Genomic DNA, 20866 nt, shown 5'->3' on the forward strand with positions numbered 1-20866 from the left:
ACACAGTACTTTCGTGCCTGTAACTGTTAACGATTTCCTGTGGATTGGAGAAATGACTACTTCTAAAGAATTTCAACTTTCATAAAAAATAAGTGTATAAATACCCATGATGCTAACAATACTGTCTCTAGTGACTCGGGTTGAATGCAAATAGTCTTTTTATTGAAATTAGTTTCAGGTTTCAGGTGCACTAAGAGAAATACGAAATTAGAGAAGTAAATATTTTAAAAGAAACACACAGCAGTCTCCATTTAAATTTGTGACCCCCAGTGAGATTTATGCTTTAGTGAGTCACACGACGAAAACAGTGCAAGAGCCCTGCTTAGCTGACAAGCCATACTGCTGACGTTACTCTAGCCGACTGTGAAGTGTGGAAGGAATACGATGATGAACAAATCAACCACTTCTCCCCCGCAGCTGGGATCCACAATCTGTTTTTCTTCGGGCATTCTCTGCTGATGATAGGCAGGCAAACCCATTCATCACTATCATTTTTTCTGTGCAAATAAGCCCAATTAGGCTTGAGGCAGCAAAAATGAGTATCTATATAAAATTAAACAGGTTTTCAACAAAAATAGGATTTTGTGTAAAAGGAAAGAATATGTTATCTTTAAAAGTTTATTTTTTCTTTTAATAAAAGCTAATATATATTTATTTCAGAACATTTAGAAAATAGATACACAGAAAGAAGAAAATAAAAATCATCCATAATCCTACTCCCCCAGATGCAGACACTATTAAATAACTGTGTGTTTATAAAAGGAAAAAAGGTTATTCAGATGTAATGAAAAACCAAAAGCCAGTTTAGCTGAAAGCGTCAAGGGAAATAAAGATCACAAGGCTTTAGCCAGTAAAAGTCTTAATAACTAAAACGGCCACTACCTGACTTGGCTGAGTCCTTCCCATCCTGAGTACCTACTGCCATATATACCATCCTGAACACTGGCAAGGAAGGCAGCTCCTTGCCCCAACCTAATTTTTATCCTGAAAAGCTTCAAACCTACAGAAGTTGAAATTACTACCCAAATCCCCTAGACTCACCAACTGTTAACATTTGGCCACATGTGCCTTATTTTTTTTTTTAACTTTTTGGCCGCGCCGCACAGCAGGCGGGATCTTAGTTCCCCGACCAGGGATCAAACCTGCACCCCCTGCAGTGGCAGCGTGGCGCCTTAACCACTGGGCCGCCAGGGAAGTCCCTGGCCACACGTGCTTTATCTCTGTCTCTAGACACACATACTTTTCTGTTGTTCTTTGTTGTTGAATCCCTTGAAAAATACATTTCACCTTGACTTCAGCATGTATTTCCTAAGGACAAGGACATTCTAAGGGAAAGTAATGGTTTTTTGTGGACTCATCAAAAACTGTAATTCTTTCTATGAGGCTGACCAAGATAATGGAGCAGGCCCCATAAGACTGTGATGAGCCTGAAGTTAATATTACAGCCTATCTTCTTTCTCCTTGCCCCACGCTGTGACTCCCTCCTCTTAGAGTTTCTCTACCTGCGCACCGCTGACATCTGGGGCCAGATAACTCTCTGCTGTGGGGACGTGTCCTGTACGATGTGGGATGTTCGGACATCCCTGGCCTCTGCCCACAAGATGCGGCACTGCCCCACATCGGGTTGTCTCCAGACACTGCTAAGTGTGCCCTGGGGCCAAACGGCCCGCGGGAGAGACACCGCTTTTGAAGAACAGGAACCCCAAGTCCAGAGGAGGACCAGCAGTGAAGAGGCCAGCACACACTGATTCACCGAACGCTCACCGTGGGGCGGCATGTTCTAAACGCTCTCCATCTGGGAAATCATTTATGCCCTAGCGTAACCCTCTGAACTGCGTGCCTCTTACAACGGAGGGAAGAGACGCAGTGAGGCGAAGGCGCTTGCTCCAGGTCACAGAGCCACCGAGAGGCAGCGCAGGGACTCAACTCACCCTCAGGCGGCTGCTCAGGCACCTGCCCCCGAACGTGCCGCCCCACGCTGCCTTCCGGGCGCGGCTGCCTTTCCCTTCCTACTCGTGCCAACCCGCGAGAGCCGTCTGTGAAAATCAATCCTCCAGCAGGCTCCAGACCTCTCTGGAGAGCACCTAACACAATGCTAGTGCTCCTGGTCCCCTCAGAACCCCACTCCTCGCCCCTGGGAGTCACAAAGTCTGAGTGACGTTCCGCCCATGCTGGTTCTCAGTAGAAAGGCGGGACTCTCATTGATGCCTTGCTTCAATCCTAAAGGAGCGGACCAATCAGTGCAGGAAATCTGCTTACAGCTGTGCCTGGGACACAGCAAGTTAAGCAGAACATCAGTGCTGGCTCTTCTAGCCTCACTTGGACATAAGCTGCTTTAAGGGCAGGGATCTTTGTACTATGTCTCAAATAGCCCCAGTGCTTGGCATATACTAAGTTCTCAATAAATATTTTCTGAGTCAATGAGTAAACAAACCAAAGAGTAGCTTCCTTCAAAAACTGAGATCCAACACTTGGCCAATACTACTTAGTTGAGCCACTACTTTTAATTAAGAGTAAGAGATACCTTTGATGGTACATACTTCATTTAACAAGGAAAAAAGTTCGTATATGAAATTTGAAAAGGTCATATAGGTAGGCATTCTCATATAATGTTGATTATTCAAATTGATACAAACTGCTAAACTGTCCTCCAGAAAGAAATTACCTGCCTCAAAAATGTGTAGAAATTTGAACCAACAATTCATCCTAAGAAAATAACCAGTTATGTACACAAAACAGAGTGTAAGGATGTTCACTACAGTCTTTTTTATAACACTGAGAAACTGGAAAATTTTTTCCAGTATGTTTTAGTTTTGCTTTTCTGTAAAATGCTTTTAAACAGAGGTTCCCGTAGGTGAAATAAAGGAGCTCTCTTTGACAGTCACAGAATCAACATGCAAAGTTTAACTACCTGTACTCATCTCCAAAGATCCACAGCACCTTATAAAATGTGTGACTTTGCTGTTGCATAAGTGTGAACAGCAACCCACACGCCTGGTGGTAGGAAGATGTTTCCCGGTTAGCCAGCAGGGCTGGTCAATCATCCAGCTTCCACATCTTAATTCAGCGTTCATGTCGCCAGGGGAACTTGTCAACTAGAGCTCATCTAAAGTGACCGCCAGAGGTGACCGGGAAACTGACCCCTACACTGTGGTTCCAAAGCATGCCGTTCAGAAATGTACTCAGACAAGACTGCAATAGCCTGGAAAGGCTGAGGTTGATGCATGAACAATCTGTTCATGTCCAACTGTGTAATACACAGTGTAATACAACCACATTTGGGCTTAACTCCAGGGCTGATGAGGGCACCTGGCAGCTGGAGTGGTCTCTACCTAAGAGTTATGTTTTCAAACATCTTCCACTACTTGGAGAAGTTTTATTTATCTTGGAAATGTGACCGATCTCTTTGCCATTATCCTGTCTGCACTTCCCTCCACCCCCCTATTCCTTAGATAAGCAAACTATTTGATTTACTCAAATGGTACCTGTGCCTGGTCTTCCTATCAACCACACCTGTTACTATCCTTTGTAACTAGAGCACTCATGCAGTTCTCTACTCCACTAAATAAACCCTGGTAACATGCAACGCTTTTCAAAGTGCGGTTTGGAACCTTTGGGGCATGATGCAGCTCTCTGGAGGGAGGAATGCAGAGTGCTACAGCTTAGTACATCCCCGCTGGTAGCCTCATCCACCACTCTGGAGGGCTGTCCTGGCAGGAGAATATGCAGAGTCTGCCTCTGGAAGCACGTATTCAGGCCGACAGCAGCCTGCACTGGGACCAGAGTCTCTTTACTACAGCCTGTACCTCTGGTAAGATGAACTGCTCCACAGGCTTGTACCACAGCTTGTTCACCTGCACACCACAGCTCGGAGGACTGAAGCGAGCAATGAAGAGGGCCTCCTACAGATCGGGGGGGGAAAAGACAAGAAGAAATACCCTATGTCAGACACGGCACATGCAGCAAGTTTTCAAGTTACATGTTGGTCAGCTAAATTCTCAGTGGCCCCAACCACAGTCACTAACATTGTTCTACTGTGGTTTAGGCATCATTTGGGTTTTCTAATGCAATCATGGTTATTAAATAAAGCTACTGAAGATAACCAAAGTTGTCATGAAGTTCTAAAACACTAAATATAATCCAGACAACCTTAAAAAAAAAAAGACACCTTGAAATGAGGAGCATTAGGGGAAGTGTAAGGTGTTAAATTAAGCCGACTTAGTAGGCTTAGCCCCAAAGGGTTAAGAATAAACTGAAAGATCACAGATTTCTACATAGAACAAAGGTACTCAGGAATCCCCCTTCAAAAAGAGCCTTTAGAAGAACAAACAAAAACAAAAAAGGGAACATAAAAGAGAACTGATTCTCATTATGTCTACTGTTTGCTTTGGGCCCTTCTTGTTTTGGGCAAGAACACTTCCTTGTTCTCACACCTATTCTAGACACCCATTTGCCACAGGGGACGCTTCTGTTAAAGCCACCAAGACCATGCAGAAGTTCAGAATGAAGGGGGTTAATGAATTAGCGTAGTTCTTTCATTAACATCAGCTCTTGGCAATGCTGTGGTAATATTTTTTTACATTGTGACTACCTGTGAACCCATTATGATCCACCTGAGATTAGGCCTTCCTTGAGGACAAAGATTAACCTCTCCTTGGGTAAAAATATGGCAACTAAAAGCTAAATCAACATGATCAAAATATTGTACATCTGAATCAAACTACTTGAGTGACAACTCAAACATTATGAATAGTTTAAAAAAAGACTATATATACTAAGAAAATTAATTATCAAAAAAATTCAAGATTGATCCTAATTTCTAGATAAGGTTGACAGTGGAATTCAGAGTACTGCTATTCCAGTTACCTATTTGAGCTTCGATATCAATGAAACCTTTACCCACAATAATATATGAACTCCTATACTTGAGTAACATGACAAAGCGTTTCTCACTGGAATCATAATGGCTGGAATCATCACTAAGATTTGTTCCCTCTCTTATATTTATATTTATGTCATTAAGCACACTTACAAACTACATAAATTCTTTTTTTTTTGTCTTTGCTACTTTTCAATGGGGTGGAGAGATCTCTTTTTTATTTATTTATTTATTTATTTATTTATTTATTTATTTATTTATTTATTTATTTATTTATTTTTGGCTGTGTTGGGTCTTCGTTTCTGTGAGAGGGCTTTCTCTAGCTGTGGCAAGCAGGGGCCACTCTTCATCGCGGTGCGCGGGCCTCTCACTGTCACAGCCTCTCTTGCTGCGGAGCACAGGCTCCAGACGCGCAGGCTCAGTAGTTGTGGCTCACGGGCCTAGTTGCTCTGTGGCATGTGGAATCTTTCCAGACCAGGGCTCGAACCCGTGTCCCCTGCATTAGCAGGCAGATTCTCAACCACTGCGCCACCAGGGAAGCCCTACATAAATTCTTTAGAGGACAAAGGAATAGGATAAACTGCAAACAAGAAATTTAATCTTCATTGATTTGTGTGTTTATTGGTGACTCTAACATTGTACCTGTTAGTAACAATCAACATTAACAATAATACAGGGGGACTTCCCTGTGGTCCAGTGGTTAAGAATCCAACTTGCAATGCAGGGGACGCCGGTTCAATCTCTGGTCGGGGAACTAAGATCCCATATGCCATGAGGCAACTAAGCCCACGTGCCGCAACTACTGAGCCCGTGCGCCACAAGTAGAGAGCCTGCGCACCACAACTACAGAGCCCATGTGCTCTGGAGCCTGTTCACAACTACAGAGCCCACACACCCTGGAGCCCACACACTGCAACTACTGAGCCCACAGGCTCTGGAACCAGCATGCCACAACAAAGAGCCCGCATGCCGCAACTAAGACCCCGTGTGCCACAACTAAGACCCGACGCAGCCAAGAAATAAATACAAAAACATTTTAAAAGATGCCTAAAAAAAATGAACAGAGTTCTGCTTCCAGTGATATCAGACCAATTCTCCTATAGATAACAATTATGAACAGTAGACAAAACATTAAAAAAAAAAGAAAGAGCTGAAGGCACTGGAATGCACACAAAGCAGGCAGAAATAGGAGGAAAAGCAATACCAAGGAGATGAGAAAGACACTGGGTATGCTTCCCCCATTTTTTTTTTTAAAAGATTTATTGATTGATTGATTGATTGATTGCTATGTTGGGTCTTCGTTTCTGTGCTAGGGCTTTCTCTAGTTGCGCCAAGCAGGGGCCACTCTTCACCGTGGTGCACGGGCCTCTCACTATTGTGGCCTCTCTTGTTGCGGAGCACAGGCTCCAGACGCGCAGGCTCAGTAGTTGTGGCTCACGGGCCTAGTTGCTCCACAGCATGTGGGATCTTCCCAGACCAGGTCTCGAACCCGTGTCCCCTGCATTAGCAGGCAGATTCTCAACCACTGCGCCACCAGGGAAGCCCCCCACTTTTTTTTTTTTTTTAATGGCTCTTTGTCTGAGGCATACCTCAGGGGGCAACTAAAATTCTGAAATAAAAACTGCAGTCTTTCTGTTTGCAAATCAGAAGGCAGGGTGGAGACAAACACATCAGCTAACAAGTGAGGAAGAAAACCCCAGAAAGGAAAGAGTCACAGAGAGAATCCTCAATTCTTCACATAAATTCTGTCCTAATCTGTGGCTGACTCACGAATTACATATTCAAAGCAGAATCCAAGCAGCCCATCTAAGTCCAAAAGAATAGACTAGAGATTTCAGCTGCTGCTCACTACAAGGAAGACAGAGTTTAGAGTCTGTGCCCAGCTAATTTAACTGACTGCTAAAAGAAACAAAAAGTCAATACTCCTCAAAGAATATAATAGGATCCAGAGATCCTATAATGAATTATTCACAATATCTAGGATATAATCCAAAGTTACTCGATGTAAGATAAAACAGGAAAATGTTACCATGTGCAAGAGAAACAATGATAATCAGTGAAGACAGGCCAAGATGACTCCAATTTAGAATAGCAGACACAGGATTTTAAAACTCTTATTACAAGTAAGGTCAAGCCCACAGAGAAAATATGCTCAAAATGAATTTAGAAAAATAGTAAATTTTAGAGAAATATAAATTACAAAAGAGAATTAAATGGAAATTCTAGAACTAGAGAGTACAATATCTAAAAAAAAAATTCACTGGCTAGGCTTAACAGATTTGATATGACAGAAGGGTCAATAAATTTGAATACTGATTAACAGAAATTATCAAATTTGAAAAACAGAGAGAAAAAACTGAAAAAAACAAAACAAAACAAAAAAAACAGTTTTGTGATCTGCGGGACAGTACCAAAAGGTCTAACATACATGTAACTGGAATCCCAGAATGAGTAGAGAGAAATGGGGCTGGGAAAAAATTTTTGAAGAAATAAGAGCTGAAAGTTTCCCAAATTTGGTAAAAGACATAAATTTATGGATTGAAAAATGTGGCAAACCTTGAGCAGAACAAAGAAAAACCACACCAAGGTACAACACAGCCAAACTGCTTAAAACCAAATACATATAAAGAGAAAAATCTTAAAATCAGCCAGGAAAAAAACAAAACAAAACAGAACCCGTATTACATACATCATACATGGGAACAGTATGAAGGAAGGTTGACTTCTCACCAGAAAAAATGGAGGCCAGAAAACACTGGAATGACATCTTCAAAATATTGAAAAGAAAAAAATGTCAACCCAGAATTTCAACATCCAGAAAATATCCCACAAAAATAAAGGAGGGAAAGAATAAAGGCAAATTAAAAACATTTTCAGAAAAATGAAAACTAAGCAAAATCATCACCAGTCAACCTGCACTATAAAAACTGGTAAAGGATTTGATTTGGGCTAAAGGAGACATTCAGGAGGAATGAAGAGCACCAGAAATGGTAAGTAAGTGGGCAAATATAAAAGGCTTTTTCCTCTAAATTACTTTAATACAGTTAGCTATTTAAAGCAAAAATTGTAACACTGTGTTGTGGGATTTATAGCACATATAGATATAAGGCATATGACAACTAGAGCAAAGAAGACAGGGGATGGTAAATGGAATTATATAGTGGCAAGGTTCTTATATTTTACTTGAAGGGGTACAACGTTAACTTAAAGAAGACTGAAAAGTTCAGGATATATATTGTAATTCTTATGTCAACCAAGCTCCCACAAAATAACAGTACAAAGAGCTGTAGCTAAAAGAACAACAGAAAAATTAAAATGGAATTGTAAAAAATACTCTATTAACCCGCAGGCAGGAAACGGAGGAAAAGAGAAACAAATAAAAAAAGTAGAACAGAAAACAAATAGCAAAATGAAAAACTGAAATCCAACCACTTTAATAAATGCATTAAATATAAATGGAATAACCCTCCATGTAAAAAGCAGAGACTCCCAGACTGGATAAAAAGGAAGACCCAACTACATGCCATGCACAAGAAACACAATTTCCAACAATATATCAAGAATAATATGTTGTGATCAAGAGGAATAGGAAATTGATTTAACACTGCAGTTAATAAATGTAATTCATCACAGTAACAGAATAAAGGAGGAAAAACCCTGGAAACATTCCAGATGCCCATCAACAGAACACATAAACATCATATATTGTTGGAATACAACTTCGCAATTAAAAGAAGGAAAAGGAAAAATTCACTGATACACACAATGACATGGATGAGTTTCAAAACCATTATGTTGGGTGAAAGGAGCCTTACACAGGAGAGTGCTTAGTATATGATTCTATTTATACATGAAATCCTACAACAGGCAAAACTAGTCCATGTTAAAAAAAAAAAAAAAATAGAACAGTGGTAGCCTCTAGGTAACAGGGTAGGGTACCAGGAGTTTGGATTACACAGGTTTACACAGTTTAAAAAACTGAATGCACCTTACACTGTGTAAATTTTTTTAAACCATAAACAAATATTAAAGTCTAGTTAATTATATGCACACTAAAATGTTTAGGGTTGAAGGCTACTGATGCCTGTAAGTTAATCTAAAATACATTTTTAAAAAAAGATAGATCAATGAATGACTATAGATGTCATAAAGCAAATACAGCAAAATATTGTAGAATTTAGGTGGTGGATATATGGGTGCTCATTGTATAATTCTTTCAAGATTTCTGCAGTTTAAAACCCAGGGACAGATCTTTTCAAATACAATTCCTTGCTACACTCCTTCAGATACACTCTGTGAACAAATTAGGTTTTCTCAAATATCAGAAACAGTAACTTTAGCTGTTTTAAACTTTTATTCCCTCTACACCCTTATTACAAAAAAGATTTAAAGCTGCTGTTAGCCTGTATTATGGTGATAGACTTTTAGGGTTGGAAGAAAGAGGCAGTAAGACTTGCTTATACCTATAAGCCCCAAACTTTAAATATTCGTTATCAACTTTTGAAATTCCTTAGGATTTAGGGGATTTTAGGTTGGAAATTTCTAATCTGGTCCAACTCCTCCTTTCCTAGGTATAACACATTTATTCATTGGAATTCTCTCCTCAAACTAGCACTGTAATACATTACACTATAATGTGTCTAATCAGTAAGGGAAGAAAGGTGGAAGTCTCCCAACCTACTCATTGCCATGAGGAAAAGCTGATGATTTTGAAAGAGAAAAGTGGGGAAAAGCATGTACGAAGCAGTGCATACCTCCTGTTCTGCTTGATAAAGCTTGACGGTGATGTTCCTCTGGAAACCCACATCATTGGCATCATAAAACACCCCGAGGCTGGTAATAACGATTGGATAGAGAACTCGGAAGCTCACGCTGACAACTCGGTCCTCAGAGAGCCCTGATGAAGTGTCTTCCAAAAGACTGAACGCCTCAATTTCCTGATTCAAAACTAAGGAAGGAATGAGAAAAGGAGTTTTACATAATCAAACGAAAACAACCTTTTATTTTACTAATATGAAGTGGGCTTGATAGCAAAATCTAGATAATTATATGTTATATAATTCTTTCACAAATGGCAATAAATTTTTAAAGTGCTTCAGAAATATGGCTGCTTCCATAAAAAAAACCTCATTTTGAAATTTAAGAATGAAGTTTTCAACCACATCTAAGTAAAATATTTAATTATAAGAACTACTTTAATAAACTTTTTTATACATGTGTGCGTCTGTATGTATAAACGCTACAGGGGAATATTAAATTTAAAGGCATCTATTAGGAAAGGTTGGATAAATGGGGATAATAAAAACAGTACTAATTGCAGTCATAAATAATGAGTAAATTTAGTTTTGCTCTGCAAATTCCAAAAATCCTACGTCTTGTTGAGCAATTTTTGTGATGTTGGGCAATTATCACAGTACGAAAGTAACTGAAATCACTTCAAATAACACTGAAAAACTCTTTATAGCGCTATACAGTACTGATAAAAGATGATAAGCATATCATTTTCTCTTGACTTAAAAAAAAAAAGCACATCAAATACAGTAAGCATTTCTGACCACCTACTATGTGCCATCTCCCATCATATTTAATCTTTACAACTACTCTATGTGGTTGTGACATTATCTACAGTTTACAGATTAAGAAAATGAGGCCCAGAGATGCATCTGATTAAGGTCACAGAAAATGGCCGAGCCAGGAATCAAACCCAGATTTATTGACTTAGAATTCAGTGCTTTTTCTATCCCCGCAGAGCTGTCTAATCAAAGCCAAACACAGTCCTTTTTGGAAAATTTTCTCAGTTACCATAAATGAATCAGGATAGATTACATGAAGCAGCTAACTAATATGGCTGAGAATATCAGTGTCACCTTGAGAAATAACATAAAAACTTATTTTAAAAGATTATTCTATCAAAGTTCTTTTTATTTTTTAGAGCTGTGGTTTTCCAACTTTACAGATCACACAACTCAATCAGTTAAAAACATTGGTACACATATTAATGTCAGTTAATATATTCAATATTAATAAAGATTACATTTTATTTTCAGATAAAAAGAAATCCTGTTTTCTTCCCATACTCCAGCAGATCATTTGGAACCCTACTTCAGAGTTCCTAGAACGCTATTTTACACTTAGAAGATGCTCAATAACATGTGACTAAATGGAATTGATGGCTCCTTCCCAATTACACACATGAGCAGGAGGGAAAAAAGGAGGATACAGATTTTGTCATGGGCTGGGGCAAGCACTGGCCGGAGAGTCTAGACTCCAAATATAGTGGATAATAACAAAAGTTTTTCTCTTTAATATACTCAGTAAGTAGGATATCCAAAGTGAAGCATGTCCATTAAAGGCAGTAGGTTAAGCACATTATAACACAACTATTTTCTATCTAAAACAAATGTACCTTGAACTTCAAGCTACCTGGACACAAGATAGCCTGCTGCTTTGATAATGCTATTAATCACACTTCTATACATCCAAGAGTATCATGATGATTAATGTTCACGGTGACCTTAAGGTATTTAAATAAATCTAAATGCCATTTAAATTATCAAAGAGATAAAATTAGGTTCAATGGTAATTTAGTTATATCTATTTTTAAAAATTGGTAACCTAGGTATTATATATATGAAAATTTTCTATTAGTGAAAAACTCCACTCCTTTACTATTAATGAATAATAGCGCTTAAAATAGTAAAAGTCTGGTTAATCTAAAGGTAAGGTTTCTTAAAATTTGGTTTGGCTTGGTTTTGGATTTCAAACATAATTTGTTCTAGGCTACTCTTACATCATCAGTGATACAATATTTTATTAGGTTCATGGTCCCTTTGGGACCCCAGTGAAAGCTAAAGCACCCTCTCCCCAGAAAAAAACAATCATACACAAAATTTTGCTTACACTGTTAACTAAATTCATAGACATCCTAAGTAAGAAACCTCTGCTTTACAATGCAGGCCTGAAAATATGGTCAAATTTATTAAAAAAGCTGATTGCAACCCAATTTTATAAAAAGGCAGGTCCTTTAAAAATAACAATATTAAATACTGAACATGTCCCAGGAACTATTCTAAATATTTCTTATGTATCAATGTATTTCATCCTCAAGTCAGTCCCTATGAGGTAAGTACTTTTTACCCCCAGTTTACGGATGACGAAACTGAGGCACAGAGTAGTAAATAACTGTTCGAAGGTCATATAGCTAGAAAATGACGCAGCCTAGATTTAAAGCCAGGAGGCCTGACTCCAGAACCCACACTCTTAACCATTACACTACAGCTGTCTACAAAGGCAAGGTGCACATAATTATAGAGGTGTGACAAATCTTAAAACACCTGAAGTCATAATCAGTACATTTAAGATTTGGGAAAGTTTCATCTCCCTTAGAACCACAGCTGAACGTAATGGGAAATGCTAATAAATAAAGATATACAGGTATAGAGTTATCAACTTTCTAAAATTGGTTCCCTGGTAACACGGAGAACCTAATTAGGATCACCTTTCTTCATCCTCATCAGAACTACCACAAAATTTTAACTGTAAGGAATAAAAAAATATTACTTGTGTTTTCAATTTTTTTTACTATTTGTTTCTTTTGCAGAAGCTTAGGCAATAATTCTTAGAGAAAGTTGAGTCACAATATTTGTATCAAGGCTATTATAAATCAGCAGGCTGGTGAAATCAGCAGTTTTCCTTAAGTTTAAACTTCAGTAACTCAGGATTTGTCTATGCTTAAGGAATTTCCAGATGCGTTTGAATCATACTGAAAAATAAACTCTCCTGGATCCTAAAATTACATATCTATCTATGAAGAATCTTCACAGATGCCCAGAGTGGTTAGTCTGTCAGGAAGGATGAAAGCTACATTTTGAGGCAAGTTTGATTTTAGTCCGCTAAAAGCAGACCACGGTACTATTCAGCTCAACAACTCTTCCTCAACATCAAACCTGTGCAGTAATCCCCCCTCCCCCACCTGCCATCTGCGGTTTTCCTTTTCAGTTACCCACAGTTAACTGTGGTCCAAAAATATTAAATGGAAAATTCCAGAAATAATTCCTAAGTTTTGAACTGCATGCTGTCCTGAGCAGCATGATGAAATTTCATGCCATCCATCGCCGTCCTCCCTGGGATGTGACTCATCCCTTTGTCCAGCACGTCCCACCCGTGAGTCACTTAGTAGCCGCCGCAGTTGTCAGATCGACCTTCGAGGCATCACAGTGCTTGTGTTCACGTCACCCTTATTTTACTTAAATAAGGCCCCAAAGCGCAAGAGTGGTGGTGCTGGCAATTCAGATATGCTAAAGAGAAGCCATGAAGTGCTTCCTTCAAGTGAACGGGTAAAAGTTCTCCACTTAATAAGGAGAAAAAAAAATCATATGCTGACATTGCTAAGATCTACCGCAAGAACAAATATTCTATCTGTGAAATTGTAAACAAGGAAAAAGAAATTTGTGCTAATTTTGCTGTCACACTTCAAACGGCCAAAGTTATGACTACATGCGGGAAAAGTGCTTAGTTAAATGGAAAAGGCATTAAATTTGTACAGTAAGATATTTTGAGAGAGAGAGACCATATTCACATAAATTTTAGTATAGTATGTTGTTGTAATTGTCTTATCTTATTATTACTTACTGTTATTAATCTCTTACTGTGCCTAATTTATAAATTAAACTTTATCATCGGTACGTATGTACAGGAAAAAACACGGTATACACAGGGCTTGGTTCTAGCAGGATTTCAGGCATCCACGGGGGGTCTTGGAATGTATCCCCCGTGGGTAAGGGAAGACCAGTGTATACAGCAGTCGTAAGGCTGAGGAAAAAGAAGACTTACCTGGATTCGTGATGTTGAGTAGTTTGCAGGAATAAGGATCTTCCCTGTCTTCCACAGGCACCTCACAGCCATGAGCACCTATTATGAACTTCACAAGCACACTGAGAGATGTGTTGGCATTAACATCAGTTACTGATCTTCACCTTGCACATGCACGTTTCCTCATGCCCATTGCAGAGCTTTTACTTTGAGACACAAGTATTTATTAGGATTAATACTAACTTAATTCTTCTAGTCTAGCAAAAAGGGGGAACAGGAAAACTAGGAGTCACTAACTACCAAGTGACTTATGTGTAAGCCCTCTACTGCAGGACTACATTAAAGCAAGCGTGAGTACGTTCGGCCTGGCCACCAGCAAATGCTCATGCCATTTAACAACAAACTACGGTAAAGTCAACTTCTCATGCCCACACCTAAAAACACATCTATACCTGCAATCTCCTTCACTCGCTTTCTTCTATTTCACAAAGTGTTCCTTTTGCTTGAGTAGTCTTTCTATCCCAGAAGAGGACCTCTCCTCTCCTAGACCTTGCTTCACTAGCCACCTGTAACCCATGGCTCCTTCCCTACACATTATAAATACAATGAAGTGTGACATTAATTTCTACCCACCTACTATCCGTCCTTGTCCCCATCATTTCCTTTACAGTGAAGTCCTACAAAGGAACATCTAAAATTGCAGCCTCTGGTTTCTCATTTCCCACACATTTTATAAAACAGAAATTTTAGCTTCAGTACCCACCACTTCCACCGAGATGTCTACCGCCAATACAACTAGCAATCTGCTGTTCAGTCAACAGACCCTCTTCAACCCTTCCCTACTTGGCTTCTCTGGGGCTCGACAATGCAGGTCTCCTTAGAAAGCTCTCTTCTTTCTCCACGTGGCCCTGCTCAGTGGGTTCCCTGGCTCTTCCTGCCCAGCTCATCCATTAGCGTGGATATCACCCCAGGGCTTTGCCTGGGATCGCTTCTCACTCGACTCACTCTTTCACTTGCTCTCCCTGGACAATTTCTATCCACAAGGCTTCAACCAGCCTGGGAATGATTCCTGAATTAGCATCTCTAGTTTAGACCCAACTTCTAAGGAAAAGATCCATGAATTCATTGTACGTCTTCACCTAGACGGCCCACAGACAGCTGTGTGCTACAGCCTGCTCCTACTGGGTCATGAGGGCCAACTGCAAAATTTTCAAGAATTTTGTGAGCTGGTTATTAAGCACAGCTTTTATTAAAAATTAAATTTATAAACTTACAATTAAATACATTATATTAAAAACAAAGGAAATACATGCTCAAATTCATCATTTCTTACTTATTTCTCTATCATCTCTGAGGTTATATGTATCCATTGTATCTGTATGGTGGGGATATTACAATGGTGTGCCACTGCCTATCTTCCCCAACTCTGTGTTCAGAGACATCACATTAGTTGCTTGAAACTGGCCACGGTGGGAACACTTACAGCATGGAAACTGGCAAGCACTACAAATAAGGGTTTGATTTATTCTTCTGTTGATTGTCTAGACTTAAAGTGATGGAGAAAATGTTAGTATTGCAGATCAAACTTAAAAATGTGACATGTTTGTGGCCATTCCATTGTGAATAGTACAAAAAATTGAGGAAATACTCTTCCATTGTTCAAAACCTATCATCTGATTCAGCAAAGAAGTCACTTCATTGACTAAGAGTAGAGTTCTGTCACATACCTTAGTTGTCACTTTAGTCTTAATCTTTAAAGGAAATATTCACGTCAGAACTACACTCTCGTCAACAGCAGCCACAGGTTGGTTATAGATACAGAAGTCTGGCAAACAATGACGCATTCTGAGAATCAATATGGAAGTTATAATAGAGAGCATCATTATATACCTATTATCTGTCAATTATGTGCTCCAGTCTTTATATCAATAAAATTTATAATAAACATATACATACATATAAGCATGCTTTTCTTCAGAGAGCCAGTGAATAAACATTTACCAGCACAGGTACCTGCAGATACCTCAAACTCAACAAATCACAACTAAGCTCCTTCCCCAAGAAACCTGCTCTTCTCATCTAGTATCAATACATTTTGTCTTGATTGATGATTTCATTATTCTCCAAGTTAGAAAGCTAGCAACCATCCTAGAGTCTTCTTCCTCGTTCTACATGCAATTACCGTATTTCCTTAAAAGGTCACCACTTTAGACAAGGACTGCTAAGGGGCTGAGCTAAATAGGTCTCACCGGCCCCCTGAACTCTCAACACGTTGTTCTGCACAATCTGGTCACTGCCTACCTCTAACAGTTGTAACAGTTATAAGCCCTCCCTTCTTTCCTTTTTATATGATAATCTTGCTCTCTCTGCCTCTCTTTCCTTCCCTAAGTGCTCTCTCTCACACTCACCCACAAACACATATACTCCCTACCCCATAATCTCTGCACTCCAGCTACACAGAACTGTATGGAATTTCCCAAACACTCCAAGCTACTTTGTATCTATTTAATTCACAGCACATATAACATTTTATTACACTATTACATCTATTTCCTTCTACTAAACTCCAAGCCCCCATAAAGACTCAGGCTATAAGTATTTATCTATGTATTCTACTATACATAGTATATACTACCTGTATACAGAGGATACTTAATAAATACTTGTGAAATTGACAACTTACAGCTTCACTACAAAGGCTTTTAATTAAATAGCGTCATTGAAATATATGTGGAGTCTGGCTCCAGTGAAATGCAAGACCTGAGAGTAAGCCATAACCACAGAAATGCAAAAGCTTTCTTTTACGAACGGCCAATTAAGGCAGAATACCTTTTATAAACAACTAGCATTTAGAATAAAAGTATAAACAGAAATGAATAAATGTGTTAAATTATTGCAGATATTTACCAAATTTGCTTTTTTAAGCTATCTTCAATAGTTTTACTAGATCCACAAAATTACTCTGCCCCAGGAAGAAGTTTCTGGCTAATATCTATTTTTATATAGGTATCCCATCATTTTTATAAAACAAGTCAACAAGCTTCTAAATTTAAAGTAAGAATGCTATGATAACAAATAAATTACTGGTGAATGCCTGAATGTTAATTCTACTCGTTATATTTAGCTCTGAGTCATTCCCTCAATAGTTTTTGAGTGTCTTACTCTGTGCCAAGTTAGGTTCAAGGTGCTGGAAATACATCAATGAAAAAAGCTGAAGCCCCTACGATCATAAAAACATAGTCAAGTGGGGAAAGACAAACAATTTATAAATATACAACTAAATATAATAAACATGCTAGTTGGTGATATGTATTACAAAGAAAAATAAAGTCAAGTAAGGGAAGACAGAGTTGGAATAGTGCTATGATATCTAAACAGAGACCTGAAGAAAGTGAGGAAGTGAGCCATGAGGACATGCAGTGGAGGAATGGTACAGGCAGGGGGAACAGCAAGTGCAAAGGCCCTGAGGCAGGAGCACATTTAGGGTACTGAAGCCCAGTGAGGTGGCCAGGGCGGGGAAGTAGATGTAGATAAGGTCAAAGACCACAGTAAAGACCTGGGATTTCACTCTGAGCAAGAAGAGAAGTCAGTGGAGGAGTATGAACAGAAAATTGACATAATTTGACTAATTTTAAAAGGATCACTCTGGCTACTGTATGGAAAATAAAACACAGGGGATCAAAGGTGGAAGCAGGAAATTCAGATACGGAGGCTTCTGCAATAGTCTAGGTGAGGGGTAATGGTGGTCTAGACCAGGACGGTGGTTCTGATAGTTGTGGTAAAGGCGTTGAGAAGTTGGATTCTGGATACAATGTAAGGCAGTGCCGAGAAGATACGCTAATGGATCCGATGTGGCATATGAGACAAAGAAGGATCAAGATAACACTGTACGGTAAACTGTAAAAACCTCATATTTTCCTGACGCCTCAACATCCCCACAAACAGGCTGGAGCATCCCGCCCAGATGACCAGGTCCACTCGGGTGACAAGGCTGCTCCCTGCCACAAGTTCCCCTTCTTGCCCTCCCCTGACAGTGACCTCGTGACATTCAAACCCAACAATGAAATCCCTCATGCCTTTTGCTTGTACACTCCACCCTGACCCCAAGTAAAGACACCTGCCCACGGGTCGTCACTCTCTCTTGGCTCCCCGCCTGCTTCGGTGAGCCCGTTCCTTGGACGCTCTTCCCATTTGGCCCCCCGTGTGGTGTGCCGGGCCTCCATCTCTAGGACCTGTGAGTATGACAGATCCTTTCACTTCCGATGCCTCTCCCAGTGTAATTCCCATTGCCGTGCTGGAGCGACCCTTACAGACCCCACAAGGGGGACTCACTCCTCCACTCACAACTCAGACACCAAAGTTTTCATCTGAGCAACTGCAAGAGATGGGTCATTATTTTCTGAGATGGGAAAGGCTAGAGGAAGTGCAGGTTTTCAAGGTGGTTCTGATGGCCGTGATGACTCCGAGGCCTTTTTTTCACTTGCTGGGTAATAGGTTCTATTATCATTGCAATCCTGAACTAGAGAAACCTGTCTTGAAAAGGAATGAAAGCTGCTATGAGTAAGATAGGAAATCTATAAATGTTCACTACTGGTGACAAGAAAATTCACAATTGCGATTCCCTCGTATAGCTACTCAGTCACAAGCGTGCCAGCTGAATGCAATCCTGAGGGCCTTCTCTGCTTATCAGTGACTTTGCATAAGCAGAGAAGAATCGTCACATAACTAGAAGTCCAAACTCCATGCTTCGCTTCCACTAGCCCCTCACTATATAATCTTCAGAGGCTGCTTTCCCTGAGAAGACTAAGGCCTTGGGTTCCTAACCAACAACCGAGCCATCTAATGTCAACATGTGACATGCTACCGAAGCTCAGGCCTGGAAGGGTGGTCGGGAAAAAGAGTATGGCAAACTGTACAAACTGCAGATCACAACCAACCAAATGATACAGAATTGAAAAAAATTAAGTATATCTCTTTTGGCTTAAAATCTTTGTTAAATTTAATTTTTGGGCTCAACTACGTGGAGGAAAAGCAAAATGAAATAGTCATTTCTCTGAGGAAAAGAGGTCACATATCTGAATTAACATCTCTGACTCTCCAAGAAGAGATTTTTCAGAACACTTATTCAATACGTCATGCAAGGTGTGAACCCAAGAAACCTACCGTTGGGGCTCCCCTGGTGGCGCACTGGTTAAGAATCTGCCTGCCAATGCAGGGGACACGGATTCGAGCCCTGGTCCGGGAAGATTCCACACGCCGCGGAGCAACTAAGCCCGTGCGCCACAACTACTGAGCCTGCGTGTCACAACTACTGAGCCCATGCGCTGCAACTACTGAAGCCCACACACCTGGAGCCCATGCTCTGCAACAAGAGAAGCCACTGCAATGAGAAGCCTGCGCACTGCAACGAAGAGTAGCCCCTGCTCGCCACAACTGGAGAAAGCCCACGTGCAGCAATGAAGACCCAATGCAGCCAAAAAAAAACAAAAAACAAAAAAAAGAAACGTACCGTTGACTTAATGCTGGGTGTTGTACTAAATGCTTCAGCCAGGTGCTTCTTATCACATTGCGAAGTTCATGGTTATTGCGGGCTGACAGCACACCAACTACCACATCATAATGACTAGATTTCCACTGGGGAAGTAAGGCCAACCAATCTAGAAATAAGCAATAGTAAATTAGAAATGTCATTTCTCAATTACTGTTAAGTTCAATATGTAACATAAAAATGTTTATTACAAGATAATATAAATATATGTTCATATTTGCAGAAAATACAAATAAATACAAAGAATAAAAAACCTAAAGCACTCATAAAACTCACCATCCAGAGATAACCACTACTAACATTTTGGTGCAGAGTCTTTTTGCTTCCACACCTATGTATGTATTCGTGCTCACCCAAGTATATATGTAAATTCTTCAAAACAAGTAAGATGTTTCTGGTAAGAATCAGTTTGGAAGGTCAATGTGGCATAAACCATACAACAGTAGGCAGTAAGAGCCAATTATAAAATGCTGGCTTTTTATTTTAGTTATAAAAGTTATTTAACTCCTTGAGCCTCAGTTTCCTCAAGTAGAAATGGGTGTAATAATACTTCTCAGAGTTGTTGTAAAAATTAAATGATATAATGTGTATAAAGGTTCTGGTTTGGTAGCAGGCAAAGAGTGGGCATTCAATGGCAACTAACAACAACAACAAATGTGCTGTCAAAGGTGAAGTCCTACATGAATATTAGTTATTAAGTTTGGGAGATGAAGTTGAAGGACTACCATGCTGGAAAGAATCAGAACTCTTATTCATGCCAATAAATTCTACAGCCAGCAAATATTTATCACTTGAATAGTGCAAAGGATGAAGGAGGGGAAACGTTTCTAGTTAAAAAAAAAAAAAAAAATCAAGGGACAAGTCATTTTTTACTATCATATTTAATGCACAGGATTACATTTTAAAAATATGTCCTTAGAGGGAGCTCCCTGGTGGCCCAGTGGTTAGAATTCCAGGCTTTCACTGCTGTGGCCCCAGTTCAACCCCTGGTCAGGGAACCGAGATCCCACAAGACGCACACCACCCCCACCCCAAAAAACTGTCCTTAGAGAAAGACAGAGGGAAAGATACTTTGTCCCTGTTTTTCATCACCAGTTTCAAAGCTTGAGAGCTACAAGCTAATATATAGCTCTCATTAGGGATCCCATTTCATCTCTTTCTTCTGCGGTGGAAACTGATCCCACAATGTTTCCAAAAAGAAATTACTGCAGGCCAGAGAGCTTTACTGTATTAAATGAAATGTTTTTATATGCCATAGAATCTAGGTATTCAAAAGACAACAGACATGTTGATATTTCTTCAAGGGAGAATAATTTAAATGCTTATGTAAAATTGGCAACGACAACCTAGTCCCTCCCCCTACTTTTTCACAGATAAATATTAGTGGTAAGTACACTTTATAGACAGGAGTGAGGAAAATGCAGTAACCAGACATATCTGACATTGATTCTACAGCCAACATGCTGCACAGTATCAGTAAGAAGTTACTTAAATCCTCGTGCCTCAGTTTCCTAATCAGAGAAAGCTGATACCGTAAACAGTCTTTAGATACTCTATTTCATCTGTTTCAAAATGTCTTCTCAAAAGATTAAAAAGCTTTAAAAGATTAGAAGAGCAAAAATTATATG

At 39.6% G+C, this 20866-nt stretch overlaps 1 protein-coding gene across 2 annotated transcripts in view; it reads right to left on the reverse strand.

Annotated features, from left to right (window-relative positions):
- The window catches only part of B3GALNT2 (beta-1,3-N-acetylgalactosaminyltransferase 2), a 51798-nt gene that overhangs the window by 20315 nt on the left and 10617 nt on the right, over window positions 1–20866 (reverse strand). For both annotated transcript variants that reach the window (XM_059900553.1, XM_059900554.1), the window contains exons 2-5: window positions 19200–19347; window positions 13712–13812; window positions 9634–9827; window positions 3807–3902 (exon numbers count right to left, since the gene is read on the reverse strand). In XM_059900553.1, coding sequence (XP_059756536.1) covers window positions 3807–3902; window positions 9634–9827; window positions 13712–13812; window positions 19200–19347 — 539 coding nt within the window. The remainder of the gene's footprint in view (window positions 1–3806; window positions 3903–9633; window positions 9828–13711; window positions 13813–19199; window positions 19348–20866) is intronic.

This window comes from Balaenoptera ricei, chromosome 16, assembly GCF_028023285.1.
Source record: "Balaenoptera ricei isolate mBalRic1 chromosome 16, mBalRic1.hap2, whole genome shotgun sequence".
Classification (NCBI taxonomy): domain Eukaryota; kingdom Metazoa; phylum Chordata; class Mammalia; order Artiodactyla; family Balaenopteridae; genus Balaenoptera; species Balaenoptera ricei.